This window comes from Convolutriloba macropyga, unplaced genomic scaffold (genome assembly GCF_964194025.1).
Source record: "Convolutriloba macropyga unplaced genomic scaffold, txConMacr16.3 SCAFFOLD_3655, whole genome shotgun sequence".
Classification (NCBI taxonomy): domain Eukaryota; kingdom Metazoa; phylum Xenacoelomorpha; order Acoela; family Convolutidae; genus Convolutriloba; species Convolutriloba macropyga.
Window position 1 is genome coordinate 1 of NW_027449322.1, and position 26,268 is coordinate 26,268.

Genomic DNA, 26,268 nt, shown 5'->3' on the forward strand with positions numbered 1-26,268 from the left:
CGCCGACCTTTTTGGTGCTTTGCTGTGAACTTTTGATGAAATTTTGACTTCGCTATATGTGTTTTGGACAAACCAATTCTTGATACTAAGAGAGGAAATTGCGCCGCGATTGTCTCTTTAATTTTGCATTCAAAATTATTAATGTTATTAATACATTTACCAGTCTCCGATTGGTGTTGTTGTACCACTGCGAGGCTAAGGCTTGGGAAGAGGTCTCTTCCAATAATAATCTTGTGACCGTCTCCCACCACTGTCAGAATGGCTTTTCTATCAGTCCAGTTCTTGTATGCAACTGTTGTCTCCAGGTGTCCCAGAAATTTAATTGGGTGGTTTGAAAATGTTTTGAGATCCCGCTTTTCTCTCTTCGTGATCCATTGCGCGGATTGTGTAGTCCGAAGTATTTGATTCGCTAGTGTTTTCGTTTTTGGACTAACCGCGCTCCCAGAGTCAATCATAGCGTTTGTTTTTACTTCTCCGAATTGTACTTGACGTTTAAAGGTTCTAGTTGATCTGCCGAGTCAGATGAGATTGCCGCCACGTAGTCGTCAGAGTCACTGTCATAATTCGAATCGTATACTTGATCGTATAATTTCTGAAAACTGGTTATGTTGTTAACTGATTCTTCGTCATCACTTTTTTCCGGAGACTTATCAATTTGTTTGACGTTTGTTCGAGGAGTTTTATATGTTTGTCCCTTTGATCTTTTTGGCTTTCGACATTTTCTCGCAAAGTGACCAATTATTCCACAATTTTTACACTTTTTTCCTGAAAAAAGTGTCGGTGATTGTGATCCATCTTAAGCCAGAATTCATTCAGATGTTGCTGTATTGGTAGTTTTGGGGCATGGTTGGGTATCGCGTGAAATCTCGTTTAAGTTGTTGGGTATTCGCGTTGCGATTGCGTGTCTGGTGGTTGTTAACTACGTTTACTGAGTTTGTAGTTGACATTAAATTATGATTGATATTTTGCTGGTTTTGTGCCCCATCTCCATCTGGATTGCTATTTCAAGCCCTTTCGATGGTTCAACTGTTTCCTTTAACAACTCCTTTGGAGTTTCATGATCTATCATGTTTAGTATGAAAGCGTCTCGAATTAGACTAGTTTCCCCACTTCCGAGACTACAGTTTTGCAGCTTGTTCGATTAAAAGACCGTAGAAACTTTCAACAGATTCACCTTTCTGTTGTTTATATGAGTAGAAGACAAAGCGATCGTAAGTTATATTTCTTACTTTTGTAAAGGAATCCTCCATTGTTTTTCATAGATCTTTAAATGGTTGTTTCTCTATTTGGAAGTGGGGATGTTTGCTTTTAAAGATACGTCGTCCCTCAGTCCCAAGGCTCAAATACAACAAAGATATCGATTTTTGCTCTCAGATCCCCCAAAGTTTATCTCCGCATAAGATTCCTATTTCCTCGATTTTTGTGCAGCGATTTTTCCAATTTACTTTGAGTTGTTGATTTCGGATTTTTCCATCTCTTTCCGTCGCTTGTGTATGGTTTTGTACTGGTTCCTCTTAAGTTGGCTCGGGTTGGTACGTTACCGCTGTTGGGGGATCGTTTAGGAGGTTGTCTAGTTGAATTCCCTCTTTTGCTAGCAAGGCTAGCTTCCACTGTTGAGTTCATTTTTCCCACGTCAATGAGGGAGTGGCAGTAGGCTTCTCCCAAAATGCATCTACATGGGGAGGCGTCTTCTTTGATTCAGCTGCTGACTGCGCCATGTTATACCCAAATACGACACATTGCTCCAATCGTGTCGCGAATGCTTATAGCCCAAATCAGTTTCGGCAATTGCGCCACAAATGGCAATTCAATTATTACAATTAGATTCTCTAATTGTCAGCTGAGTCCATTGCGGTGCGGTTGGCACTATTCTATTCAACTGAGTCCAAATGAGAAGCGGATTACTAGATTCGAATTAGAACTGATTTTCAGCAGTGCAAATGAGAGAATGATTAAAATAAGTACAATTTTGGAAATGGAAGTTTTGTTCATAACATGATCACAAGACAGGAAGGAACTGCAAGATATGTTTATAAGTTGAACAGACATCTTCCTGCACAGACAGCATGAACAGACAAGAAGTAATGAATGTTTGGATGAACTGAAACTAAACTAAATAACACAAGCACTTGCCCTTCAAATGGATATAACTGAACTAAATACGGTTACGGATATATGATGATTTATCCATACCGTATGACAGACAGAAAGGAAAGACTTTACATACAAAACTAAAATCGAAAAGAAGCTCTGAAAAGTACAAAAATTGAGCGGTGTATATATTCCGCAAAAGCAAATGATTTAGATATAATCGAAATCAATTTCGTTTATTAATAGCCGCGAAGCAATAACGCTATTATTGGGGACATCGTGTTTTTTTTACAATCCAAGAATTAGATTGTATTGGTGCTCTTTTTTTACAAAATTTTTGTAAGAAGTTTTTACACATTTTTTCAGGAATTTGAGCTTTCAAAACAAAAAAACCGGTAAAGCTCAGCAGGCATCAAGTTTCATTAGAAACCCTAAGCCGCGTTTAGGTGTCTTTCAAGTGCTTAGAGTATCGAAGCTACTGGGAAGGCCAAAATTCATGGTTAAAAGATCATTTTAGGAGTTTTTCAGGCCAAAACGTTGCAATTTTTCACGTTTTTTTTGGTATTTTTTCAAAACTTTTGTTAGACCAGTCTAAAACTGAGGTCTGTAAAAATTGATAGAGGTATTTTGCAAGACACAATTACTTTCTATGACCATTTAGGAGCAATATGTTTTGTTACTCCAAAAAAACACGCTATTTTCTACTACTTTTTAGGTGTGAAAGAGCGACCTCTAGGGTTTGACAATAATTTAATGCATATTTCTTAGTGGTAGTGGAATTATTTTCAACATCACGAATTTTATCATTTTTTTATAAAAATTTTCTTCATGTTTTTAATCATTTATAATCTTTATTAATGTTTTCGAGCCTCAGAAGCCAGGAAAGCTCCTCAGCTTCCTCTAGTACTTGGTTATAGGTTACTGAAAAAATTTTATCGGCCATGAAATGGTCTTCAACAATTTATTACCACAAACTTTAGCAGTGTTTTGATAAAACTTGCAATTTTCAAGCTTTTCAAGAATACTTGTCTTTTGTTGTTTTTTCGCTAAAGATGCCAGTCAAATTCCTTTGGGGTCTGATAGTATAGTGCATGGTTACTAGGGGCAACGGAATGGTTTTCATCTGTTCGATTTCAGTGATTTCTACTGCTTTGCAGTCAAAATTTGTGTGCAGGACGTCATTTATTCTGGTTTTAGGTCAATTGCGTGACTTACCTCACTAAAAATGACTTCTGAACTCGTTTAATTAACTTTTAGTTTTTTAAAGACGTTTACTAGTTAAAGAATAACAGTGTGCATCTAAGTAGTGCCAAACGTTTATGCCCTCTTTCTTGAGTACTAGAGTCTTGAGTTTCCATTTCGACTATTAATTTAAAAAAACTCTTTTAGAATTGTTCCTTATATAGCCTTTCTATTTCAAAAAAGAATCTGTATCTAACCCAGAAGTCTACAGGTCTATTAAAGGATTGGTGGTCAAAATGTCTATATTAATTCTTTCGTTGTTTCAATTCATGGAAGGCCACAAGTGTCTGTCGCGGCTGTTTCCAGCAATCTTCCGGCTATGTTTATTTACTTTCATAAGAAAAGACTCAAAAATCACATGGTTAAAACAAATTCATCCCCTAATTAGTAAGTTAGCTTTAATTGGCGCTGAGAAGTCTAAGTTTCATCAAAGGTTCTGAATCCGTTCTGTTTAGGTCAGAATTGGCATTACTCTTATTATAATTAAAATGAATATTACCTTAAAAAACTCGAGACCTACAAATTGTTATCTTTTGAGAGTTGAACCCTAACCCTGCTGTTCAAAGTTTGCTACACTATCAAAATCTTGATACTCTATCTGAATCTCAAATATTAAAAAACATTCTCTCAAAAACTGCTATGACGCATAGTGGTATGGTTTGCTAACCCTCAATTAAAAAAAAATTATGAAGACACAGAGATCCTTATTATGAATTATATAATTAAAAACTTTTTGGCGCTCTGAAAATTTCAATTATATAATATATAACTGCATTAAAAAATGCGTATCTTTAGTCTTCAGAAGACTAATTTCCTTAATAAAAAAGAACCTGATAAAAATTTGCAGTTTCATAATTCATTTGCTTTTGAATTACCTCATAAACTAATTTTCTCTTTTCTGACAGCAATATATTTTTCGGATTAAAAAAAGTTATCTGGTTTTTGTTTTGAAATTTTTCGAACCAGGTTGAGGCCACAGACCAAATGTTACGTCTGATCAGACCATCGTCCGACCTTTGTCCAGACTTTCGTTTGCCTAAGTCGATAGCAAGACCGGGTAAGCTCAGGCTCAGATTGCCCCAGTGCCCCGCGGTTTTTTGGTCTGGGATCTCGACCAGAATAAAACTCAAAGAATTACATCGTCTGTTAGTTATAACTAAAGTGTGATATACTGATATTCTTTCCGCTCATTAATAACTTCTATTTCAACATTTGAAACAATATCTTTATAACCATCCGTGAGAATGAAGAGAAATGAGATGAGACTGAGAGACGTTAAAGCACTGATGAGACAAACAGATCAAGTTTGCTCAGAAGACAATATCTGTTTAGATACTAACTTTGAAATTAACTCGCTTCCTGCTTTTAACGAGTCACAGAAACTAAATCAAAAGAGCCTCCGAACAACACAATAATACTTTATATTCACGGCCGCAAAACTATTTTGTATGTTTTGATTCTTTTAAATTTTACTACCATATCCGCCGAAGTTTTCTCTGAAACAAGTCGTAAATTTAAACCTCACTAAATTTATACTCAATTTATTCAGAAGAATCGATATCACCCCCCCCCCCCCCCCCCGCGCTTATCCCTACCTCTTTGGCAATTGGTTATATTGAGTCTGATTATATGTCGTTTCATCTTTCGAGAGACAAAGATTTCATTTGAAGCTTTCAGTTTTCTCTCTGTTTCATTGTTTCAATTTAACTGCTCGATTATTTGTTCTGATGAGTATTTCTTCCTGTAATAACCACCTTTAACTAAACCCATTAATCACTTTTAATTTAACCCTCAAAATCCTCAATAATCAAGTCGCTTTTTATCAAATTTGGACAAGAAAAAGTGCTTCAAATATCGATTCGATCACGCTTCAAAAAAATACAAAAAATACATGGCTGAAAATGTTTTCACATCTTCACATTCGCAATCGAGTATTTTAACTTCTCAAATGGCTCCAAATTTTTCAAACATTTTTCAAAATCCAGCAATTTCAAGCTCGATACTAGCCTGCTCGCAACTAGCAAGCAATTTCCTGTTGAGTCAACCACAATTCGACTTATCGAGATTTGTGCTTGAAACCTATTTGAGGACAATTTTTGACTGTCAAAGGACGCAGACGACTCCATCAGCAGCCGTTACAGGCCTGTCGTTAATTTGGCCGACGCCAAGTTTAGCAGAATTTCAAATTCCATTTCTGCTCAATGGAGCCGGGAATGTGGATTCGACGAGGAGTAATCAAATTGGAGTAGTACACGATAAAATAAAGTTAGTTCGATTAAAAACTTTGGAACTTCGATATTGACGTAATCGTATTCGACGTGTCAAATACGATCTACCAAAACTGATTTCGAAAAGATCGCACTTAGCAAAAATTGATTGTAAAAAGATTGAGTTCCATTGGAAAATTTTATTGAAGTCATTGATCAAAAACAGAAAAAATTTAAAAAAAAAAAATAAATTTGAAGCAATTGTCCAGTATATTGAGAATGTGTTGATTAAAGTTTCTGCGCCTGATCTCACCTTGTCCGAAAAAATTCAAAATTACGGCGTTTGTGCGTAAATCTGATGAATTTTCGACAATGGTCGTTTTGATCACATCGGGCATCGGGGAAAACAACACCTCAAGTGAAGAAAGAGGAGCTGAAAATGCCACATATAATATCATGACAGAAACCAATGGCTGGCACGAATTGTAATCAATTGGTGTTTTAATGTTGATTCATTAAAAAAATTGAATGGTGAAATTCACTGAAGAAGAACTGGAAAAAGCTTTTTGAAAAAGCAGCTGTTAATTACTTTTTTTTGTCAAAAAAGATAAGCTAGAACAATTATATTGAACAAACAACGAGCTATTTACATTTCTGCTACACTCGGAAGGGAGCATTAGATTATTATGGGACATATCCTCAATGCGTCTGGGTAAAAAGTCGAAAAAACAGCAAAAAGAGCGAAGTTCAAAAATACGTTTCTTTTTTTTGAAAACAATTAACTTCGAAGTTATTGAAATCAATATATATTGACTGAAAAAATAAAACGGTTCATTTTTATCGCAATAGGAAGCAATTGAGACCTGTCGTTATCCAGCATACGTAATACGCTACAAAAAGGAGGACAAAAATTGGCAAAATCAGAAAGTTCAGACTGCGCGAAAAGGGCAGTGAAGCTGTTAAAACCACAAATTTGTCTCTGGACAAATAAAATGTCTCGAGAACATATATAAAGTTCAATTGCGCGTTTTTTCAATGCCTATAACTAAGCATATAACTTGAAAAGAAAATAACATTCGTGTAAAATAAACAAATGATTATCACAAAAAATTCTTTAAAAGGACTACACAGAATTGACAAGATAAGAAACCCAAAAATTCAACTTTTTTGAAACCTCGAGATTTTTAATGAAATTAAATGGTCGACGCTATCAGTCAAAGCATATATATGCACTACAGAAATTAACGTTTGAATCGAGAAAAGTATTTGAGGATTCCTATTAACGAAGTTGAGTTACACGATAATGAAAACCGGAGACAGTTGAAGACATCTTTTAATTAGTTTTAAGAACAATTTGAAAACAAAATTCTAATGACTGAAATCGTTAATTAGGTCTAACTAAACGTCTTGAGGAATCAGTTGATACCTACCATTTTTGGGTATATGTTGCAAAACATGCAAATGAAAGACAGACCCAGGTAAAAATATAAAAAAAAACAAACCACTAAAATTTGCGGGAGATCTGTGTCTCAGCCCATAAAGTATAAACTATTCCACAAAAACAACTAAAATATCCATTTGCGTTTTCTAAACTGCATTCCTTCCATTGGAGTTTTCAATAATAAGATAATGCGACAATGAAACAAAATGAGCTCATAGAATATGCAACTTTAATCAAATATCAAAATATATTATCAAAAACATAAAAACCATTAGTTCAATGTAAAACCGTTACAAACATCATTTACAACTCACAAGAAAAAAGTTTTGGACTGATTTTAATGAGACTACGGCAGAAGTTGAGAGAAACGGAAAATATTAAAATTTTTCTGACTTTTTCCAAAAAACAAATATATTCGAAGTCATAAGAGACATAGGATAACAAATTAAATTTTTGCCTATGTTCACTTATACCTTTTAAGGAAGCTGATTGCATTTTGATTGGAAAGATTTAGCCCTTCGACTACAAAAAGTATAACAAGTGAAAGCAAAACATATGAAGTCCCTAAAATTTTACGGAAGCATTTGGTCAAAGCCATAAAAACCATGAGCTTCACTTTGAAAGGAGAATATAATTTTGAAATAATTTGCCGAGTCCATATTTGTGTATATGCTATTTGTCCATAATTGAGCCCTGATTTGATTTTTTTGTCAGTAATTGATATAAAAAACTACAAAAGCAATTTTTTTTAAAAAACAAGACAGCGCCCAAATAAAATCAAAAACTTCTTTTTATAGAAAGGATTTTTTGTGAGATAATGATAAGCCTTGATCTTGCCTTGCGTCTTTGAAATCACTTAGTGGTTCAAATGGTGGCAAAATACATGAATTACTAAGCAATTTTTTTCAGGTTATCAAACAAATAATGCATTTTGTATAACTATGGAGATTATATTTGCAAAAAATTACAATTCGAGAGTCTCTTTTTGGCAGAGGGAGTACAACTAGCTCTCTTTGTGAGCTAACAAAAAAATTTTCTGCATTTTTAGGTGTCGTCATCCATTTTACAAATAGTGGGCTGAAAAGCATATTTGTCCCATTTTTGATGAAAACAGTCTGAATTTTAAAATATGCAGCATAAATTCAAGCCAAAAAAATGTGATCGGACAACTAAACAACTGTCTTCTATCTTTAGGGATTAGCTCAATAACACTACTTTAAACAATTTTAGCATGTGTTAGCAGATTTTTCAAACATTGGGACAAAAGTTCCGGAAATATTGAACAAATACATCGTAATTTGGCCGAATGTTTACAAAAACTTAAAATCTAGATAATTTTCTGTAAATAACGTAATTCATAAAAAAACTTTTCAATTACCTATTCTAGGTCGGACCGGTTTTCTAATGATACCAATTACAACTCTCTACCATTATTATCTCGATCGGCGAAAATTGACAGAGCAAAAAAATCCCATTTGAGTATATAGTTCCTCTTCCCACTAAAATTAGTCGGAGCAAAAATTATCTTTCATTGAAAATATGAGCTTTGAGTACCTTGAATATCATTTTACTCTATTCTATAAAGATGAATTCGAGAATTGTCATTTATTGTAAAATTTTTTACTAAATAATTATTTTTGAAAGGTGATAAATTTTCAGAAAATCAATTTTATTGCTTGTATCCTTAACAGAAATTCCACCGCTGCAAACCAAGTTTTTTTGGATACCCTTTTTAGAATGAAAATTGTTGTTACAACGGTTGTTTTGTTGTAGTGTAATTGAAATATTGCTTGCTACTCATTTTGTCGGAAGTTGCAAAAAATCGTGTGGAAAATTAGGTGAACTTTAGTAACACAAGAATGATTCTTTTCTTTATGTTTTAGTTCCCATCAATGTGGTTGTAATAGCGCTAGAGCAGCTGAAATTCTTAGAGTTTTGAAAAAAAGCATCGCCTCCTCGTACATAATAGGTGGATATGTCAAAACTTCGGGGACTGTTATCGGCCACCAAATATGGCATTTTTTTGCGTTTTTGTACAATTACAGTATTACCTATGTTTTTGTACCAAAACGTCTTTCCACTGATTGGAGAAAAATTGGTTTTGGACTTTTCTAAAAAATCAACTAATAGACTTAGGTTTAGGGGTTCACTTGAACCTGCTATTGCTTTAAGAAGTCTAGATCTCAATCAGAATGGCAAATTATGGACTCTATTGTGAAAGTTTTTCTATGTTCTACCAAGCCCCATTGAGTTCTATTTAACCGCATCCATGTGCAAAAACTAGAATTAAACAGAGGTCATTGCAAAATTGTGCTATTCGTTATTTTTAATTCGCATTCTTACACTATAGATGGCTCATGTAAAATGTAATCATTTGTTCCATCTGTTGTTAACCTTACAAAGGTCTCAGAGGACATCGGTCTCAGGCCTGGTTGAGAGATTTTGCAGAGGCCAAGTCTTGGCAGAGAGATTTCAAGACTTGGGACGTCTCTGGGAGTCAAAAAGTCAAGGCTTGGGATTCACTAGGACATATCAGAGCCCAAGAATTGAGTTTCCCTGAGCAGAATTAAGTCCGTTATCATGAAGATATAAATATGCAATAAGCGTTCCTTTATCACTTTTTGAACACAGATTAAGACATAAATGTCATAAGACAACCTATTACATAATTGGTCTAGCTGTTCTGTTAATGGTCTTATGTCTAACATAAGTGTATATATGTAGGAATAAATCAGTACTAATCAGTTATAAATGGAGTTTAAATGATTTAACAGGTTGCCTTTGGACTTAAAAATTTCACCACAAAAACGTCTTCTCTGTGGATATGAGGAATCGAATTTCACAATTGAAGAGCTGTTGTCAATTTACAAGAGCGATGATCGTAACCAACGCAGCAGCAATATCAGCAATGCAGCAGTTGATCTTTCGAGGCATTCGGGGTCACATTCCACAAATGGTGAGAAATGATTTCACAAAATAAAAGAACTAAATGAAACATAGCCTGAAAATTTTCTCGTAAATGACTCGCAAAGTCGCCTTTAATGAACAAACTAAAAATTGGACTCACTAGTATCTGTTTGTGACAACATTACAACATAAAGTTTTACAACATAAAAAGTTTCACATTTTACAAAACAAAGTTTTCCATAAATAAACGATAAAAAATCTTTCTCCTATGCAATTAACCGCAGCAAAATAATTACACCAAATAGGTAAGCAATAACCAGCTAAAAAAATTCTCTAGTTTTTTTTGGAAAAACCCGTACCAAACTTCAAGTGTAAATCAGTACTGGGCAAATGTAAATGCAAGTCTCCCGTGTAATGTATTTTGCTCGCTTTCAAGCATTGAAAATTGCCTCTTACAAGCGTATATTAACGGCGCAAAAGACACACGTTCAACTGTCATGGTTGCGCAGTAAGGATAACAATTGTCTAGAGAGAAGGAGATGGTGTGTGCGATCCCCGTACAGAACCTTATTTTTGCACTTGACCTGAGTCTGATAATGGTAAAATCAGTATGAACGCACATCTGGCACGGTTAAAAAATAGACAAGAATCAGTTGATGAATTAGTACTGATAAAGAATTGCATTTAGACAAGCCCAGTACTGATTCATACTTGGAGTTCGGTACGGGAAGTAAAGAAAAACTGGAGAAAACTGACAAAAGTATTATAAACTTTCTCAAATTTCTGCTAATTTTCTAAAAACACTGCTTATAACCTAGAACATACTAATAAAAAGTCAATCAATTAGTAACTAAGCTTGCCATTTATTCAGCAATAAAAAGAAAACAAGAAACTCTAAACCGACCACAGAGTCTGCAAATTAATACAGAAACTAAAAGTTAGCCGAAATTTTTTTAAAATTTTTTAATAAGGTCAAAAAACAATATCAATCTACCTTGGAGATTTTTATTGTTGTCTAATAATTTTTTTCCAGCAATGAGAAGTTATTTAAAAGTTATTAATTTCAGTTAAATATAAATGAACAAAAAACCAGGAAACCCGCACTTGCACAAAAAATGGCTCGCTTGGATAACATCGTTTCACCTTAATTTCTCGACATATAGTCGTATAAACAAACTCTACCCTCAATATTTGGTGAGCAATCAAACTCTAGAGAATAAATATAATATTTTTTTATCCAAAAATGTTTTCCAGATGTTTTTCAATAACTTTATTGAAAAAATCAATTTTTTTCGTCAAGCCTTATAAATAAAATCAAGAAAGCTATATTAAAAAAAGAGAACCTGCAAAGACGAATATGGACAAATTTTACTTGGAAAGTCGTTTAATCAGTCAAAACAATTAAACCGCTATCAAACCTTCAACGAAAACAATAAGTTCTGGTCAAAATTGTTGAGAAAAAAATTAATTGATACTAAAAAGCTGCTGAAAAACTAGAACAATTTTGACAAAACTTGACCAAAACAATTTTCTCGTTTTCTGGAAAATGTCCCTTTCTCTCTCCCAATAATCAAAAACTTGATCCTAATTTTTATAAATATTAAAGGTCCTAGTTTTTTAAACTTCGAAAACATTTGCGACTAAAGCAAAAAAAGTCACAACATCGAGTTCACAAAATAATTATTTACTTAAAAGATGGATCTAACAAATCTTAGAGGAAAATTTCTGAAACAAAAGCAAACAGTCGGTACCACTTTGTAGTTTTTGTCAAACTGCGCAGTTGATGTCAGTAAAAAGTGCAGATGGCTTTTGGAAAAGACTTTTTAATAAACAAACGTGACCTACCATCAGCGTTTCCTCTTCGTCTGCACACCAAGGAGAAAACTTGAAAGAGTTCCTATATAGCATACACATTTTTCAGATACATTTTTGTGTCTATCTTTTCTTTGCGTAATGAGAAAAAGATTGTCAGCTTCGTTCGCAGTTTAATGAAGCGTGCATGTTATTTTGATTGTTTCATAACGGGAATTTGTTCTTAAGAACTCCTTTTTCCATAATAATGTTTTCGTAATCTTTTTTCTATTCTACTCATACTAAACTACTAAAAGTTATTAGAAGCAGTGTTAAAAATGTGCCAATTCTCAGTGCTATTCTTCAGAGTGGTCCTGAAGTGCCAATAGTAACAGGAGTTTATAAGTCTCCTAATTACCTTATAGACAAATTCCTGGCTCTGTTATGCGATCACATGACAAATTTCAAATCAGAAGAAGCTACGAAACATGTATTTTGCGGTGACTTTAATATAAACGTCTTCCTAGAGGACCGAAAAGTAAGCAAACTGATAGAAATGTTGATATATTTTGGATTTCAGCCGAAAAAAAGACAGATTGGCTACCACAGAAACCAAATGTATCAAAACTTGCATTGATCTATTTTTCTCTAATTTTGAAGATGTGTGCAATGTGGACAAAACCGCTCTTTCTGATCATTATTCAGAGTATTTCTCAACAACTTTCTTTGCAAACCTAGACACGACCGCGGCCTCGGAATTTATAAATTCATAACTTAAGAAACTCAAAGAGGAGAAAGTTTGGAAAGAAATAAATTATCTAGTCCACCTTGAAAAAAAATAACAGGATTTAATGATAGAGTCTCTTGATATTGATCAGTCAATTGAGTGGCTTCAACAGACAATTATTTCTTCCAAGGAATCCGTTATACCAACCGTTCAACAAACTAAACCACGAACCACTAAACAATGGATCACAGCAACAATTTGTAACCTCGCAAACAAAAAAAAGTTACTCTTAAGATTATATCTAAGAGATAATACAACCGAATCAAAAAACAAATACAAAATTATCTGTCGTTAAACAAAAGCAGCCTGCAAGTTAGCAAAGACAAGTTTTTATGAACAACAGATTGTCAGTAAAATTGGGTCACAGACATTATTCAAGATAGTCAAAGATTTAAATGGTGATAAAAATAATGAACGACAGTGCACCGTAGACTGCCATGACATGAACTATTTTTTTACTACAATTGGAGAAAATTTAGCTATGACAAAAAACAAATCAGCTGATTCGACAAATATTTCAATACAAGAACCAACAATGGTTTTGCAGGAAACAAATGCGGATGAAGTCTTTGAAACAGTCAGACAGTTAACAAAAAAAGAATTCGTGTGATATGTTTCAGTTAAGTAGTAGCCTGCTGAAGGCCGTTAATCCAGCAACATGTGAACTATTGGCGTAAAATTTCAACAAATGCGTAGAAAAAACCTACTATCCCAAAAATTTAAAAACGGCAAAAGTAATACCAATTTTCAAATCAGGAGAGAAAGATAAGCCACAGAACTACCGACCTATATCGCTACTCCCAGTAATAGGAAAAGTATTTGAAAAATTAATCTATGCCCGAATAAATTAATTCCTGGTTCAACATAATAAATTGAGCGAAAGACAGTTTGGATTTAGAAATAAAAGAAGTACAGTTGATAACATTACAAAACCTACTGAACATATCAGGTTAGGTCTCGACTCTTTGGATGAAACGCGCAGCGTTTTCCTAGATTTGACAAAAGCTTTTGACACTGTTGACCACAATTTTCTTCTGTTAAAATGCGAAAGTTATGGATTGACAGGTTGTGTTTATAATCTCTTGAAATCGTATCTATCTGATCGTAAACAATTTGTCCAGATTGGCGACAAGAAGTCTGCCGTTCAAGATGTTAAATATGGTGTCCCACAGGGGTCCGTTTTAGGACCAATTGTTTTTCTGCTATACATAGATGATATCGAGAGAGTTTGCCAATCAAGCGAAATCATACTTTTGGCGGACGATACAACTATTTACTTTTCTACTAAACTTACCAATGATGACTTGCTAAACGATCTTGGCAGGTTGTGCGATTGGTTTGACAGAAATAAGTTGACAGTAAATTTCTCAAAGTGTAACTTGACGTGTTTTGCTTGTTTTGCAAAAAGAGAGACTATGAGAAGATTACAATTACAAGGAATAACCTTGTATGACAAAGAGAGTACAAAATGCCTTGGTGTACACATTGATAAAAAACTAAGCTTTAAAACGCACATAGAAGAAATCAAGAGCAAGCTTAAAAAAACAATCTATTGTTTCTATCAATACAAAAATAGATTCAGAAGCGATACTTTGATTAAGTTATACAAACTCTATGTCCAACCAGTTCTTCAGTATTGTGTACTAATTTATGGTTGCGCAGGCAAATCGGAGCTTAAACAACTTAACTATTCACAAAATCACCTAATCAGGATAATGTTCGGAGTGAAAAAATTCAACAGCGTCCGCGATGTCAGAGAGAAATATAAATTACTGAAACCAATGGAATTGCATCTGTACGAGTTGTTAAAATTGATGAGTAAGAGTTTAAGACAAAGTTTTGACTGTGGCTATGGATCACAAATCTTCATAAATGAAGAAGTCCGCAACATTCAGTCTGATTAAAAAAGAGTAAAAACCGTAAAACCCATGAGGTTGACGACGTGCCTGCAAAAAAACTCTTATGTACCGAACAAGAAAATTGTTTATTTTTTTAGTTTCTCTAGACAAAAACATTGTAAGAGAATTTTTTGTTGTAAGCGAATCTGCTCTAGTTAATATCCTATATGACTTAAGAGACAATTACATACAGGGAAACGAAGTGCTGACGGGACAGTTCTGGTAAACTGATCAGTAGCGTAAGGTAACTTCTTTATTCTGCTAGCTTAATAGAGGCACCATCCTATGGACAGGCTCAGGCCTTTTTGGCGACCTCTCCAATGTGTTGTATATTTATACACTAGTTCGGAAATAAATTATTATTATTATTTCCGTTTTCAGACTCTCTTTTCAACAATCTTTCCCGTTTTATAATGATGTCAATTAATTAGATCTATCAATCTATAATTGCCAAGATCTTATCAAAATTTACCATGTTGGTATTTCAAGATCTTGGCAAGAGATTTATCAAGTTTGCTGGATTACCTGACAAAATTCAATTTTATATATAAAATATTAGATCTACGATTGTTTAAGACTCGACCGCGGAGGAGATCATAGCAGTTGATGGTTGCAACAACCTTCTCAAAATTACACCACCGCAGAAATCAGATGACGTCATTCCGCAAAATTTTGAAAACTCTCTTACAAACAAAAGCTCCCCACCCTATTTTGAAAAACAGAACAAGAATATTACAAACAAATTGTTGCAAGAGAAAGAGGTACAAAATAACGTCCTGGATTCGTGTGACAAGTCAAGTGATAACAATCCTAAAGTGACGTTTCTGTGTCGAGTGTGCAAAGCTGGTTTCCAGGATGAAGAGACCCTGGCCAGACATCAATCGATGCATGAAGAATTGAAGCCATATTCATGTGATGTCTGTGGTAAGAGGTAAGATAAATAAATGCTGCCATCAACCCAATGAGAGACTTGTAACTGCTTCCTTTTTCCGGGTAGAATCTTACAATATAAATTGGCTAGCCTCTTTGGTGGCTTTATAAACTTTTTATCAACTCACCGTGAACTGAAACTTGATATACCTTGCTATATCCCTATGAGTCTTTCTTATCATTAACACCTAGGTCTGGGATAGCATCACAAAAGCACATAACATGACAAAAGTTGAGAGCCAAGAACAAACAAAAATGTAATCAGCATTTAACAAGATCTGTCATTTGTCATGTGCAGAAATTTCGGATCTATTCTGTTTCAGCCCTCCTCAAAGCTTCGTGAAATCTTTTATGACCCCCAGGCGCACGTGTTATTTTCTTACATAGTAACGTGCTATATGACAACATATAATTTGAAACTGTGGGTCATAAAAACACTGGGGGGGGGGACAGAATAGATCCAAAATTTCATTGGTTTGCCTTGATAACATATTACCCAGATCTTATCAAGATTTGTCAAGAAATCTTGGTGTTTTTCCCAGTGATGTCAACATCCTGCATGTTCAGATCCTCAATGTTGAGATCCTGCGAGATGTTTCAAGTTCTGGTTCACTGGGCTTGAAAAAAAGATCGCAGATGGAGTGGTGTTTAGTTCTTCCGAGTTTTTTTAGGTTGATGATATTACTTTGCTTAAGCCAGCCAAACAAAACAAACGATTATCAGCGCAACGACACGCATAAAGTTATGCGCAGATGGTAATAGGAACCAGAATTTTGCTCACGGGGAGGAAATTTCCCTAATTTTTGATTGTATATAATGAAGGTAAAAAAAACTAGCACCCTCCAGTTTTTAATTCGCAGATCTAGAAGGTGCATATTTTGGACGTCCTTTATTTTCTTAATCCATACATGATGTTTTGATGTAATAGGTTTACACAGCAGGGGACAGTGAGACAGCACATGCAGATCCACAGGGGACTGAGGAGGTATGAGTGTGAGGTGTGTGGAAGGAGGTTCAACCAGAGAGGACCTCTCAGACAGCATATGGTCTGCCACTCTGGTTAGTTAGCCAATTAGTTAGTACAACATACAAAATAACCTCAATTTGTTACATCTCATTGATCAAAGGTGATATTCCTCTGTCTAACATAGGCAGTATCCATAAGGTTATAGAGTTCGAGTGTATTAAGATTGTCTATTTTAACGTGCGGGTCCGTACTGTTGAAAATGCTGCGTACTTCTGTCCCCACCGTCAGATAGAGAAATGAAGCAGATTTTCTTAAGCACACTTAGTCCACGGTTTGTCTCCACCAAAGATTCCCTGGTCACTTATTTTTTTGGTATTTGTTTTGCCAGTTCTTTTTAACTTCGGCATTTCCAGCCCGTCTTTCTCGTTCCCAATGAGCAGAAAAACCCATTATAGTTTCTTCAGATGGTAGGTTAATTCATTGGGTGATTGTAGAAGTACAAATACGATGATATTCTCTTTCGCTCAGACATGTAAATTGAAACGGATTTTACATTTTCCCAGCCCAGTGGTAGTTCCGGAGTAACTTTGTCGCAAAAGGGCGCAACACCCACGGGCGGTCACGAATGTCTCTGGGCGGTCACGCATTGCTGACTTCGCCAAATTGTTTCGTTGGAATACGAACTGTAAATTTGCGCTATCAAATTGCAGTTTAAGATTCAACTCTTGATTTTGTGGATTGAAAGACTGCAATATTTAGTTTAGTTGTTTCTGGACAGTGTAATTTACTTAAATTAAAACACAGGTGTCAAACGACTAAATTTGGCAACCGCTACCACAGTTACAAAGTAAGAGCATGGTTATCTCAGAACAATCAAGTACGCCCAAAAAATTAGAGAGGATAACTTCATACTGCGGGAGAATATCATTAAGTGAAATGAGTGAGTGACCTGCGACATAAATCAATTAGTGGCCTAATGGCAGCAGAATTTGGGCAATCAGATTGGAAATTGAACTAAATGATATTAAATTCAAATATAGTATGCAAAACTGTAGTATCGTACAAACACACCACCCACAACAGGGAAAAACGTACTGTCCGCAGCAATTGTGAGGTACAGAAAATCGGCCCATGCGGACCACTAAAACTTTTTGTTCCGACCCCACTTGTGGGGGGAGGAACTATATATACTCAAATTGTTTTTTTTTGTTCAGACAATTTTGACTTATCGATATATTCATTGTAGAGAGTTGTGAGTGTTATCACTATAAAGCCCTTCCACCTTAAAATATAGAAATATCAAGATTTTTTTGGACTTCGTTTTCTAGAGCTAGATATCGTGGCTTAAATTTTTGTGAATATTGCGCCGATCTCCGTTATTTTGATTCACATTTTCCGGAATTTTTGCTCAAAGTTTTGTCAATTTTGCTAAAATACGTAAAAATTGTTAACAATAGTGATAATGACTTTCATTTTAAAGACAAAAAACATTGTTGACTGTTCTGATATAATTTTGAGGCTTAAATTTGGGCTAAATGTTTCAAAATTCAGCCTTTTTCATCAAAAAAGGCCCGAATAAAATTTCTTTGATCCACTTGATTGAATTTGCCGGAAGTACAAAATCAAAAACAACTAACACAATCTTTTGTAAACTGTAAATGGAGATAGCACTACTTCCATTTTCATTGAGAGTAGTCTGGAATCGCAATTCTGCCGCTTTTTGCTAACTTTACTCTTTGATTATCAAACACGCAGCAATTTCTTTAAAATCTTTTAACTAACAAATCATTTAGTTCTATAACATTTAAAACAATTGAGTGTTCCTAGTGGACACACAGTAATAGCAAGACTGGTTTGGTTCATTCTTGGATTGTTACAATCCATAAATAATTCGGATTGTAATCAGTCGCTCTTTTTGTTAAAAAAATTTCGATCTTTTTTATGTTAATTAAAGAATAGAACAATTCAAATCAAAGCTCACTGTTCCTAAGTCCAATTGGCTCCCTAAAGTGGTTCTAAGTTATTGCATCTAACTTCTTTACTTGAAAATTTATGGTCGTTTTGACTTTTAAATATCTTTGATTTTTAAAAAAACTATTGCTTATTGCACTTTGCCATTATTTTTCTTTTAATTTGGTCAGCTTGTAGATTAGTGTCAGCAAAGAAAGGATGCTTCTTTTTCCTCTTCTTTCTACTGAAATAATGTTTTATCTTCTTGGCAGTTTTAGGTATTAAGTTAGAGTTTTCTGGCTTTGATTCTACTAGATTTCACAACTTTTTTTCGATTTTTATTCATTAGCCCATTTTTCACATTCTTTCTCGTTTTTCAAAAAAAAATATTCCTGACATTCACATATTACCTTAGTGGCGTTCAACATCACGCACAATTTAACTTGTAAATGCCTTGATTGGCTTAGATTATGGTATTAACGGCTTCGACACGCCTTTCTCGAAGAATTTAATGGAACTTTTTACATTTTTTCTTTAACTGTCGTTGTTATTTTGTTTTTTTTAGTCTTATGGAGTTTCCTGGTTAGAGGTTGGTCTCATTGGTCTTTTACAGAAAAATAAAGGAGCCTATATTCTGATTTCAGTAGATAGCTGGTGGCTTTCATGACTTTGAAAACAGTTGTTTTCAAAAAAAAGTAAAAAACACTCTCTAACTTCGAATTTCTGTTTTTTTGTCTAATTGTTACCTAGTCTCGTTAATTACAGGTCACAAATGACAATATTATTGTCAAGGGGAGGTGCAAGCGTACAAAATGTTTTTAAAGAATTCGTTATGAATTAACTGGCTTCGACACGGGCTTTTCGCAAAAAAAGGAAACCAATCTTTGATTTTTGTCTACATTTGATATTATTTTTGCGGACGTAAGACATATTCTGAATAATTAGAGGTCTGAAGCGTTTCCTGTGGACAAACAAACGAACCTATTTAGTTTTTTAATTTAGTAACTAATGGCCTTCATGACTTCAAAACAATTGTTTTCAAAAAATACAAAAAGATTACTTAATTATGCCCCTTTTCCTTTTTTTGTTACATCTTTTCATTATTAAGAGCTCGCATAACACATTATTGGTTTTCGCGGAAAGAACAATTGAACATGTTTTGAGGGGCAAAATATGACTTTACGGCTTCGACAGCGTTATCTCGCAAGTTTCAATTGAATTTTTGTTTGTTGTCTCTCTTTGTTGTTCTTTTTGTGACAGCACAAAAAGTTGAATAAAGGAATGTCTCAATGCCATCCTACAAAGGCGTATGTGATCTTAAACATGTTGGTTAATTTCATTTGCTATCTAATGTTTTCTTAACATTGAAATTAATTATTTTTTAAAAGATGAAATTTTTAAATTTGCTGTTTCATTGCTCTTTTTTTGTCTAATCGTTAACGAGCCTTTTTGTGGAGTGGTTTCATTTTGTTTCTAGTGAAATACAAGTTCAGTTAGTTATTTTAGTTTCAGTTTTATCTGACGCCATTTTGACCTTTTTAATAAGTTTTTTTTTGAAAAAAATGGACATAAAGTTTTGGATGTAATTAATGTTTGTTGTTATTGTTGTTTGATTTTGCTGTTCGTCTTGACTTGCTTTCTTAAAAATGGTTGATCTCATCAATCTTATGTGTCATTTTTTTCACCACTGAGTTTTTTGCGTTGGAGGCGATCTTTTTGTTCATACATATTTTTTTTTTGGAAATTATTGGGGGTTTTCTATCTGTTCCTCATTTGTTAAACATTTATACCAAAAAGCGGATGAGCGGGGTCGGCACTTTATATGCGAACGCACATTACCGAGCCTCCTTGTTACACTTTTGTCTGTAATAAAGAAAGTTCATTTATACTACCAGACAAGAGTAAAATCGCTGTTCGAGGCATGGAAATTGTTGTATAAATATGGACTCCGACACCCAATAAAAAAATTATGGTAAAAAAAAGAAATATCATTTTGTGGTCCAAGTCTTGAGGGTTGCTATTGGTTCTCTGGATTAAATGAGAATAATCATTAAAATAGAAAAAGATTCAGGCTGATTTTGAAAACTTCGGAATTCCAGGACAAACTTCAGCGTGCCGTGACATTTTCTGTCGGCCTGTGAGGCAAAAAATAGTCTACAGTCGATTCAGTTCACTAGAACAGTCCTTTACGTTCTAAAAATACGCCAATGGATTGTGATAATCACGATGGGAAAAAATAGAAATAATATTTGATACAATACTCTTGAGGAGTCCTTTGGATTCACGCTTCTTTTTTCACAAGTCGTTCAAAGTTAGTTGTTCGGCTGTATTAAGTTCAATTTCAAGCCGTTTTGTTGATTTGGTTTTAATCTGTGAAGGCATGATATGATGTGACAACAAAGATGAACATTGTACAGATTTCTTGGAACTGCATTTTAATAAGCGGTTGTTCACTTTTTCAAACTGTTTGCAATACCATCACTGATACCTGCACGCACTTGGGCTTCAGTTCAATCGAAACAAAATCAAAACCAGCGCTAATAGCAGTTTTGGTATACCCATTTTTTATCATGAGAGGAAATACCCTATTGTAAAACAGTTACACTAGACATCACTAACGCAAACTATTCAGTTGCCAGCCGTGGGGGATGACACAACGTCATGGCACGGAAGAATTCGTGATAGAATGGCCTCTGCCTTCTCCAGATGCTCAAATGAGCAACTTGATTCCCAGCATGTTCAAGTAACTCGCATCCCAGGAGGAACTTTTGTTCCATCGTCGAGAGCACGCATCTCAAGAATTCCTCGCTTAATTTCCGTTCAAGTTTCCAGACTATGTAGTTTTGAACGAAACCAGTCTTCTTTTAGCGACCCTGATTGGTCTAAACATGCAAAATTTTGGTCTGTATCGCCTTACCCTGGGTTCCAAGCACAATGGGACATACTTTGCACTTATTATGATTCATTCAGGTGAGATTTGTATAATTAATCAAATTTCTCATAAAATTGTTCAGGAGTGAGACCCTACCAATGTTCACACTGTGACAAGGCGTTCACGCGCAAGGCCCACCTTGAGGCACACCTCACCATTCACACTGGAGCACGTGACTTCTTCTGTGCAATATGTGGGAAAGATTTCTCACGGTTCTCCTCTCTTTGTTCACACCAGAAGCTCCACGGAGATGAGATGAAATCTTACGGATGCAAAAAGTGTGGGAAAAGTTTTCCCAATTCCAACCAGTTATGGAGCCATTTTAGAATTCATAATGTCAATTAGGACCAAATATCGGGGATAAATTCTAAAATTAAATGGACACTTATAACCGATTTTTTAAAATGCTCCATGTTCACATTTTGAGAAATTAAAACTACCTCTTGAAAATCGGAGCATCTCATAGCGAGTCGATTCCCGTTATTTTACATGCATATTCGACAAAATGGAAAGCAGAGAAAACTGATTATCAAAGAATAGCCGCTGGAAAAAAATTTGTTTTCTCAGACTTCATAAGGTTGATTTTAAGAACAATAGATGATTTTTACATTCAGTAAGCTGCCGGAATAGCGATTAAAATGAGTTTTGCTTTGAATTAGATAAAAAAAACCTAATGTAATGTTTTTGAAATATACAGTTAAACCCTTCCCATTGGCAACTAGAAGTTGGCTTGGGTTTAAAAACAAAATTCTAAGTAAGTAAAATCAGAACAGAGTTTTTAAAAACTTGCGTTGAGGCCAGAAACAAATTTTGCGCGAAAGGTTTTAAAATGAGGACCGCATTAAAATTAAAATAAACTGTTGCCTAAAACTAAATCACTTTTATTTTTACATTTACTTTTACATTTTAATTTTTACTTTTACATTAGATTGATAGTTCTAGAAACGGCTGTTGAAAATAAATAATTTTAAGCCGTGACTTATCTCAAATTTGAATTCAAATGGTTCTGTAGAATACCTCTTCAAAGATTGCGAGATCATTTTACGTTAAATGATACTGATGTAAGTTAGTATTTTTGAAATAAATTTTGTTTTCGTCAAAGTTAAACCGGTAAAAATTTAATTATTTTAAGAATCTCAAAGATTGCAATAACATTGATTGGATGTAATATTTATCAATTTTTCACTTTAGCAATTCTTATTTAAAACTGTTTCCTTGGAAAGATTTTAGCAATTTTGCACAACGGGAACCATCAAGTTTCCAAAGATGATTACCCTACTAATTTTTTTAAAATTTACTTAGATGGGATAAAAACAAATTTATTTTTAATTTGAGAGAAACAAAGTGAGAAATAAATGAAATTTTGAGCAAAAAGTTTGTTCAATGTGTTAGCAGAACTTTCAGTTACTGAATTTCTGATCTCTAAAATAGATTTAATAAATTATTCAACAACATAACCATGAGATCAGCTTGTTGTTCAGACACAATCAGTGAACTGCTCATTTTCAGTCTCCGATTTTTTTTCGCACTTCAAGAAAAACACAAATTGCGCACGTTTTGTTGACGTGAACCAAAAATTGCACGTTTTGGTGAGCCAAAAATTGAGAAATATGATTTTGTATTCGTTCTACTTTCCCAAATTTTGGCAGTTCCCAGCAATTAATTTGATTAATATTTGAGCGTGCCGCTAAACTAGAGGTGGCAAATTTTAATTTTTTTTTCAAAAAATAGCTTTTATCGGCTTTACTTATAAGCAACCATCAATTTTGTCGCTCGATGAGTTTTTTCCAGAAAAACTTACAAAACTATTTCGATCCACCAGTAGTTTGGTTTCAAAATTTTGGAGATAAATGAGTGTACAATTAAATGGCAACAAAATAACAAGAGTAACTTTTTTCGTGTTTCTATTCCGCCAAACTATGGCTCGAGTAAACAAAAATTGCCATCTTTGGATAAGGATTTTCAGTTTTTAGGGAAATGTTTTCCACGTTTCGAAATTTTTAAAAACCATTGTATAAAGAATTCTCTTTAGGCAAATCCAGTTTTTTGCTGTTTCAATTTTCAGAAAAAAAACATTAGAGGAAAAGTATTGTTGTTCTTCTGCACATCTGTAATCAAAAAGATAGGAAATGAACGAAAAGTCAACTCATTAAAACTTTTAATTATAACATGTAGTGTAAATTTTTGCATTTTATTAAAGATAAACAGATTCAAAACCTTTTAAATGGTTTCACTGATACTTTAAAAACTGATACTTTATATTAGGCAACCATCATTTTAATCAATCAATTCAATTAGTTGAAATCGATGTATTAAAAAATCAAACTTTCTTGTGCAATTCAGGTCCACACCGAATTGTTTCACAGAAAATTTTTTTGGCCAAAAATCAATCTTACTGAAAAAACACAAGCTGAGAAATACTATGATTCAGCGCTGATTTACTATGTTACAATGCTCCGGGATACAAAAAAGCAAAATTTTACCCGAAAATGCTAATTTGCAGGTATCGAAGCGAGTTCTACACATGAAAATCAGAAAGATACAAGAATGAAGAAAACGTTAAATATGCTCTTGAAATGCAGGTTGCTCACTTTTTGAGATATTAAATCACAATGGATGTTATTCCTCAACCTGACAATAGTTTGTTGTTAATGCGCAGGTACCATGCGCTTAAAAGCACAAATTTTGGGTCTTCCCCCCATTCCCCCCCCCCCCCCCCCCCGAAACTGTAGCACACTTATAGTGCAATTTTGGTGGTGAGTTTGACTTCCCACTTGTTTTACTTGTTATATAGCACGTTCGTTTTTGAAATGTACTGGGTATACGTTTTGTGTTCACTAAGCGGGGAAGGGCGCAATAATGTGAAAGAGCCCCAATTTCAAGATAATTTTGTGATAATTGCACCCAAATATTTTAAGGTATAATGCCATAATGTCCTAATATTTTTTATTGATACAATTATGCATAATATCATGATCTGGTGCCTTGTAGAAATCGATTTTGATCCAGAATTAAATTAGCTTCAATCGTAAACTACCAAACAGAATTTGAGTCGGTGCTGCTAAAATTTTGAAAGCTTTTAATTGTTAAATATACAATACATACTCTAAATCTGACAAAAGCATGTTAAATTATTAATTGATAATACAATTTAAGACCGTGTTCCCATGATTGATAACTTGTCTAGGATCTATTCTCTTCCACCCCCAACCCCCCCCAACACCCCCCCCCCCCCCAACACCCCAGTTGTTGTTATGTAGCAACACCCCCCTCCGTTTATGACTTGCCAGTTGTTATGCATGTTATGTAGCATGTTTGTTTTTATGTACTAAAACAGTACTCGCTGCGCTTATATATATATGTGCTATATATGGGGCGTAGAACTTTTATGACCACCAAGACTTAGCGGAGGCGAGGGAGGGAGGGAAGGGGGGGGGTGGGGGGGGGGGGAGAATAAATCCCGTGTCTATTGTAAATTGAAGTTTCCTATGACGCTCAAACTGCAATCGAAACAGATCTTTTAGGTTCCATATTTCTGATAGGAGGACTTGATCTTTTTTCTAATCTGATAGGAACCAACGCCTGGTTTTGAGGCTGCTCTAAGCACTTGAAGATCTTTGAGAAAGCTTTCCTGAAGTCGGGGTTAAAAATTGTGTAAATTATTGGGTTCGCCATTGAGTTGAAATAGCCCATCCACGTGACCAGGCTTGTTACCAAATAAGGTAAGTTTTGAATCTCGTCTACGAACGGAGAAATAATGTACAATGTGAAAAAAGGAAGCCAGCTTAAAACAAAACAACCCAAAATTATGCCCAGCGTGTTTGCGGCTTTCCGTTCTACAGTTACACTTATCAGTGGTTTTTTAATTCGGCCCCGAAAAGGCGAGGGTGGGCAGGCCGAAATTGGGTGATTATTCTCATTGGGTCCGACAGCGCCGTTTGGAGTCGTACTCGCGACAGCCAATAAGGATTTCTGCTGAGGTGTTACGTAATTAGTTGCGCCACTTAGCGTTGCTCCATTAGTGTTGGAACTTTCCGATGTAATTGAAATTGAAGCCGAGTTTGAATGACTCGGAACCTCGAGATTCATACCACTAGGCTGTAACGATGATGACGTTTTCGATGACTTTTGCTGTAAAGTTTGATTATAAACTGAAGCGTTGTTGTTATTGCTCGTAAGGTTATTAAAACTATTGCTCGGTTTATTGTGGCGATATTCGCTGCTGGTTGTTGAATATTTCGATCTGCGCTCGGTTTTGGCGCGCAATCGCTCGGCCGCGACATGATATATTCTAGCATAGATGACAAACATTGCCGCTAGAGGGCCGTAAAATGATCCAATAGCTGAGTAAACAATGTAAACAGGGTCCACAATTAGTTCACACCCCTCCCCGTCGTTCCCGTGGCCCTCCCCGTGCCAGATTGTGACTGGGGGTAGGGATATAATAAGGCTGGAAATCCAAACTGTTGCTATTATGATCAACATCAGTTGTTTGTTTCGTCTGGTCGAGTATGTGAATGGCTCCGTAATGGCCCAGTACCTGGAAAATATTTTTAAATCAAAAAGCTAGACATGAAATTTGAAACGAGAGCAGTCGCAAATTTATTTTTGAGTTTAGTCTATTACTGAAATCTATTTTGTTTCAACCCATGTATTGAGGTCAGTTTTATGAGAGCATTATAGATCTATGTAGAATTTAGAATACAGCTAAGGTGGGTCAAGTCGTAGCCTCAGAATGCTAAAAAAAAATTAGAAAATAACTCCAAAATACTGTTTTCTCTAAGTTAGCACCCTAAGCAACTTTAATTCTATCAAGGTGCTTCTGCCCTGACAAATTTACAAGAAAACGGGCATAAACCTATAGTAGCAAAATTTAAACTACGCAAGCTAACTTCAAGTACACATGCTTACTAAGAAAATAAAAAATATCAAATAAAAATATCAAAATAAGCTGAAAATAGGTGTGGACTCTCTGCCTTACCAATCGAAAGGAGAGACATCACTTATAAAACTAAATTCGAAAAGAAACTCTGAAAAATATACAAAAATCGAGAATTTTAAATTCCATTAAAAGTTCTAAATCTGTTCAGTTGCGAGAAAATTAGAACTGCCACTATTTATCAAT

General features: G+C 34.7%; 2 protein-coding genes and 1 long non-coding RNA gene across 3 annotated transcripts; 2 read left to right on the plus strand and 1 right to left on the minus strand.

Annotated features, from left to right (window-relative positions):
• Positions 1 to 5,478: 5,478 nt before the first annotated feature.
• LOC142354953 (uncharacterized) lies at positions 5,479 to 15,067 on the plus strand. The gene is made up of 3 exons (XR_012761141.1): positions 5,479 to 5,598; positions 9,756 to 9,937; positions 14,941 to 15,067. It is a non-coding gene; the product is annotated as an uncharacterized LOC142354953 (long non-coding RNA).
• Positions 15,068 to 15,191: 124 nt separating this feature from the next.
• LOC142354954 (uncharacterized) lies at positions 15,192 to 21,488 on the plus strand. Its single transcript, XM_075407287.1, has 3 exons — positions 15,192 to 15,295; positions 16,223 to 16,353; positions 21,226 to 21,488. The coding sequence occupies exons 1-3, from the start codon at positions 15,249 to 15,251 to the stop codon at positions 21,486 to 21,488; spliced, it is 441 nt and encodes a 146-aa protein (XP_075263402.1). The 5' UTR covers positions 15,192 to 15,248.
• Positions 21,489 to 24,559: 3,071 nt separating this feature from the next.
• Positions 24,560 to 25,780, minus strand: LOC142354955 (5-hydroxytryptamine receptor-like). The gene has a single exon (XM_075407288.1). It carries the CDS (start codon positions 25,626 to 25,628, stop codon positions 24,639 to 24,641), a length of 990 nt encoding a protein of 329 aa, XP_075263403.1. The 5' UTR covers positions 25,629 to 25,780; the 3' UTR covers positions 24,560 to 24,638.
• Between the last annotated feature and the right edge of the window lie 488 nt (positions 25,781 to 26,268).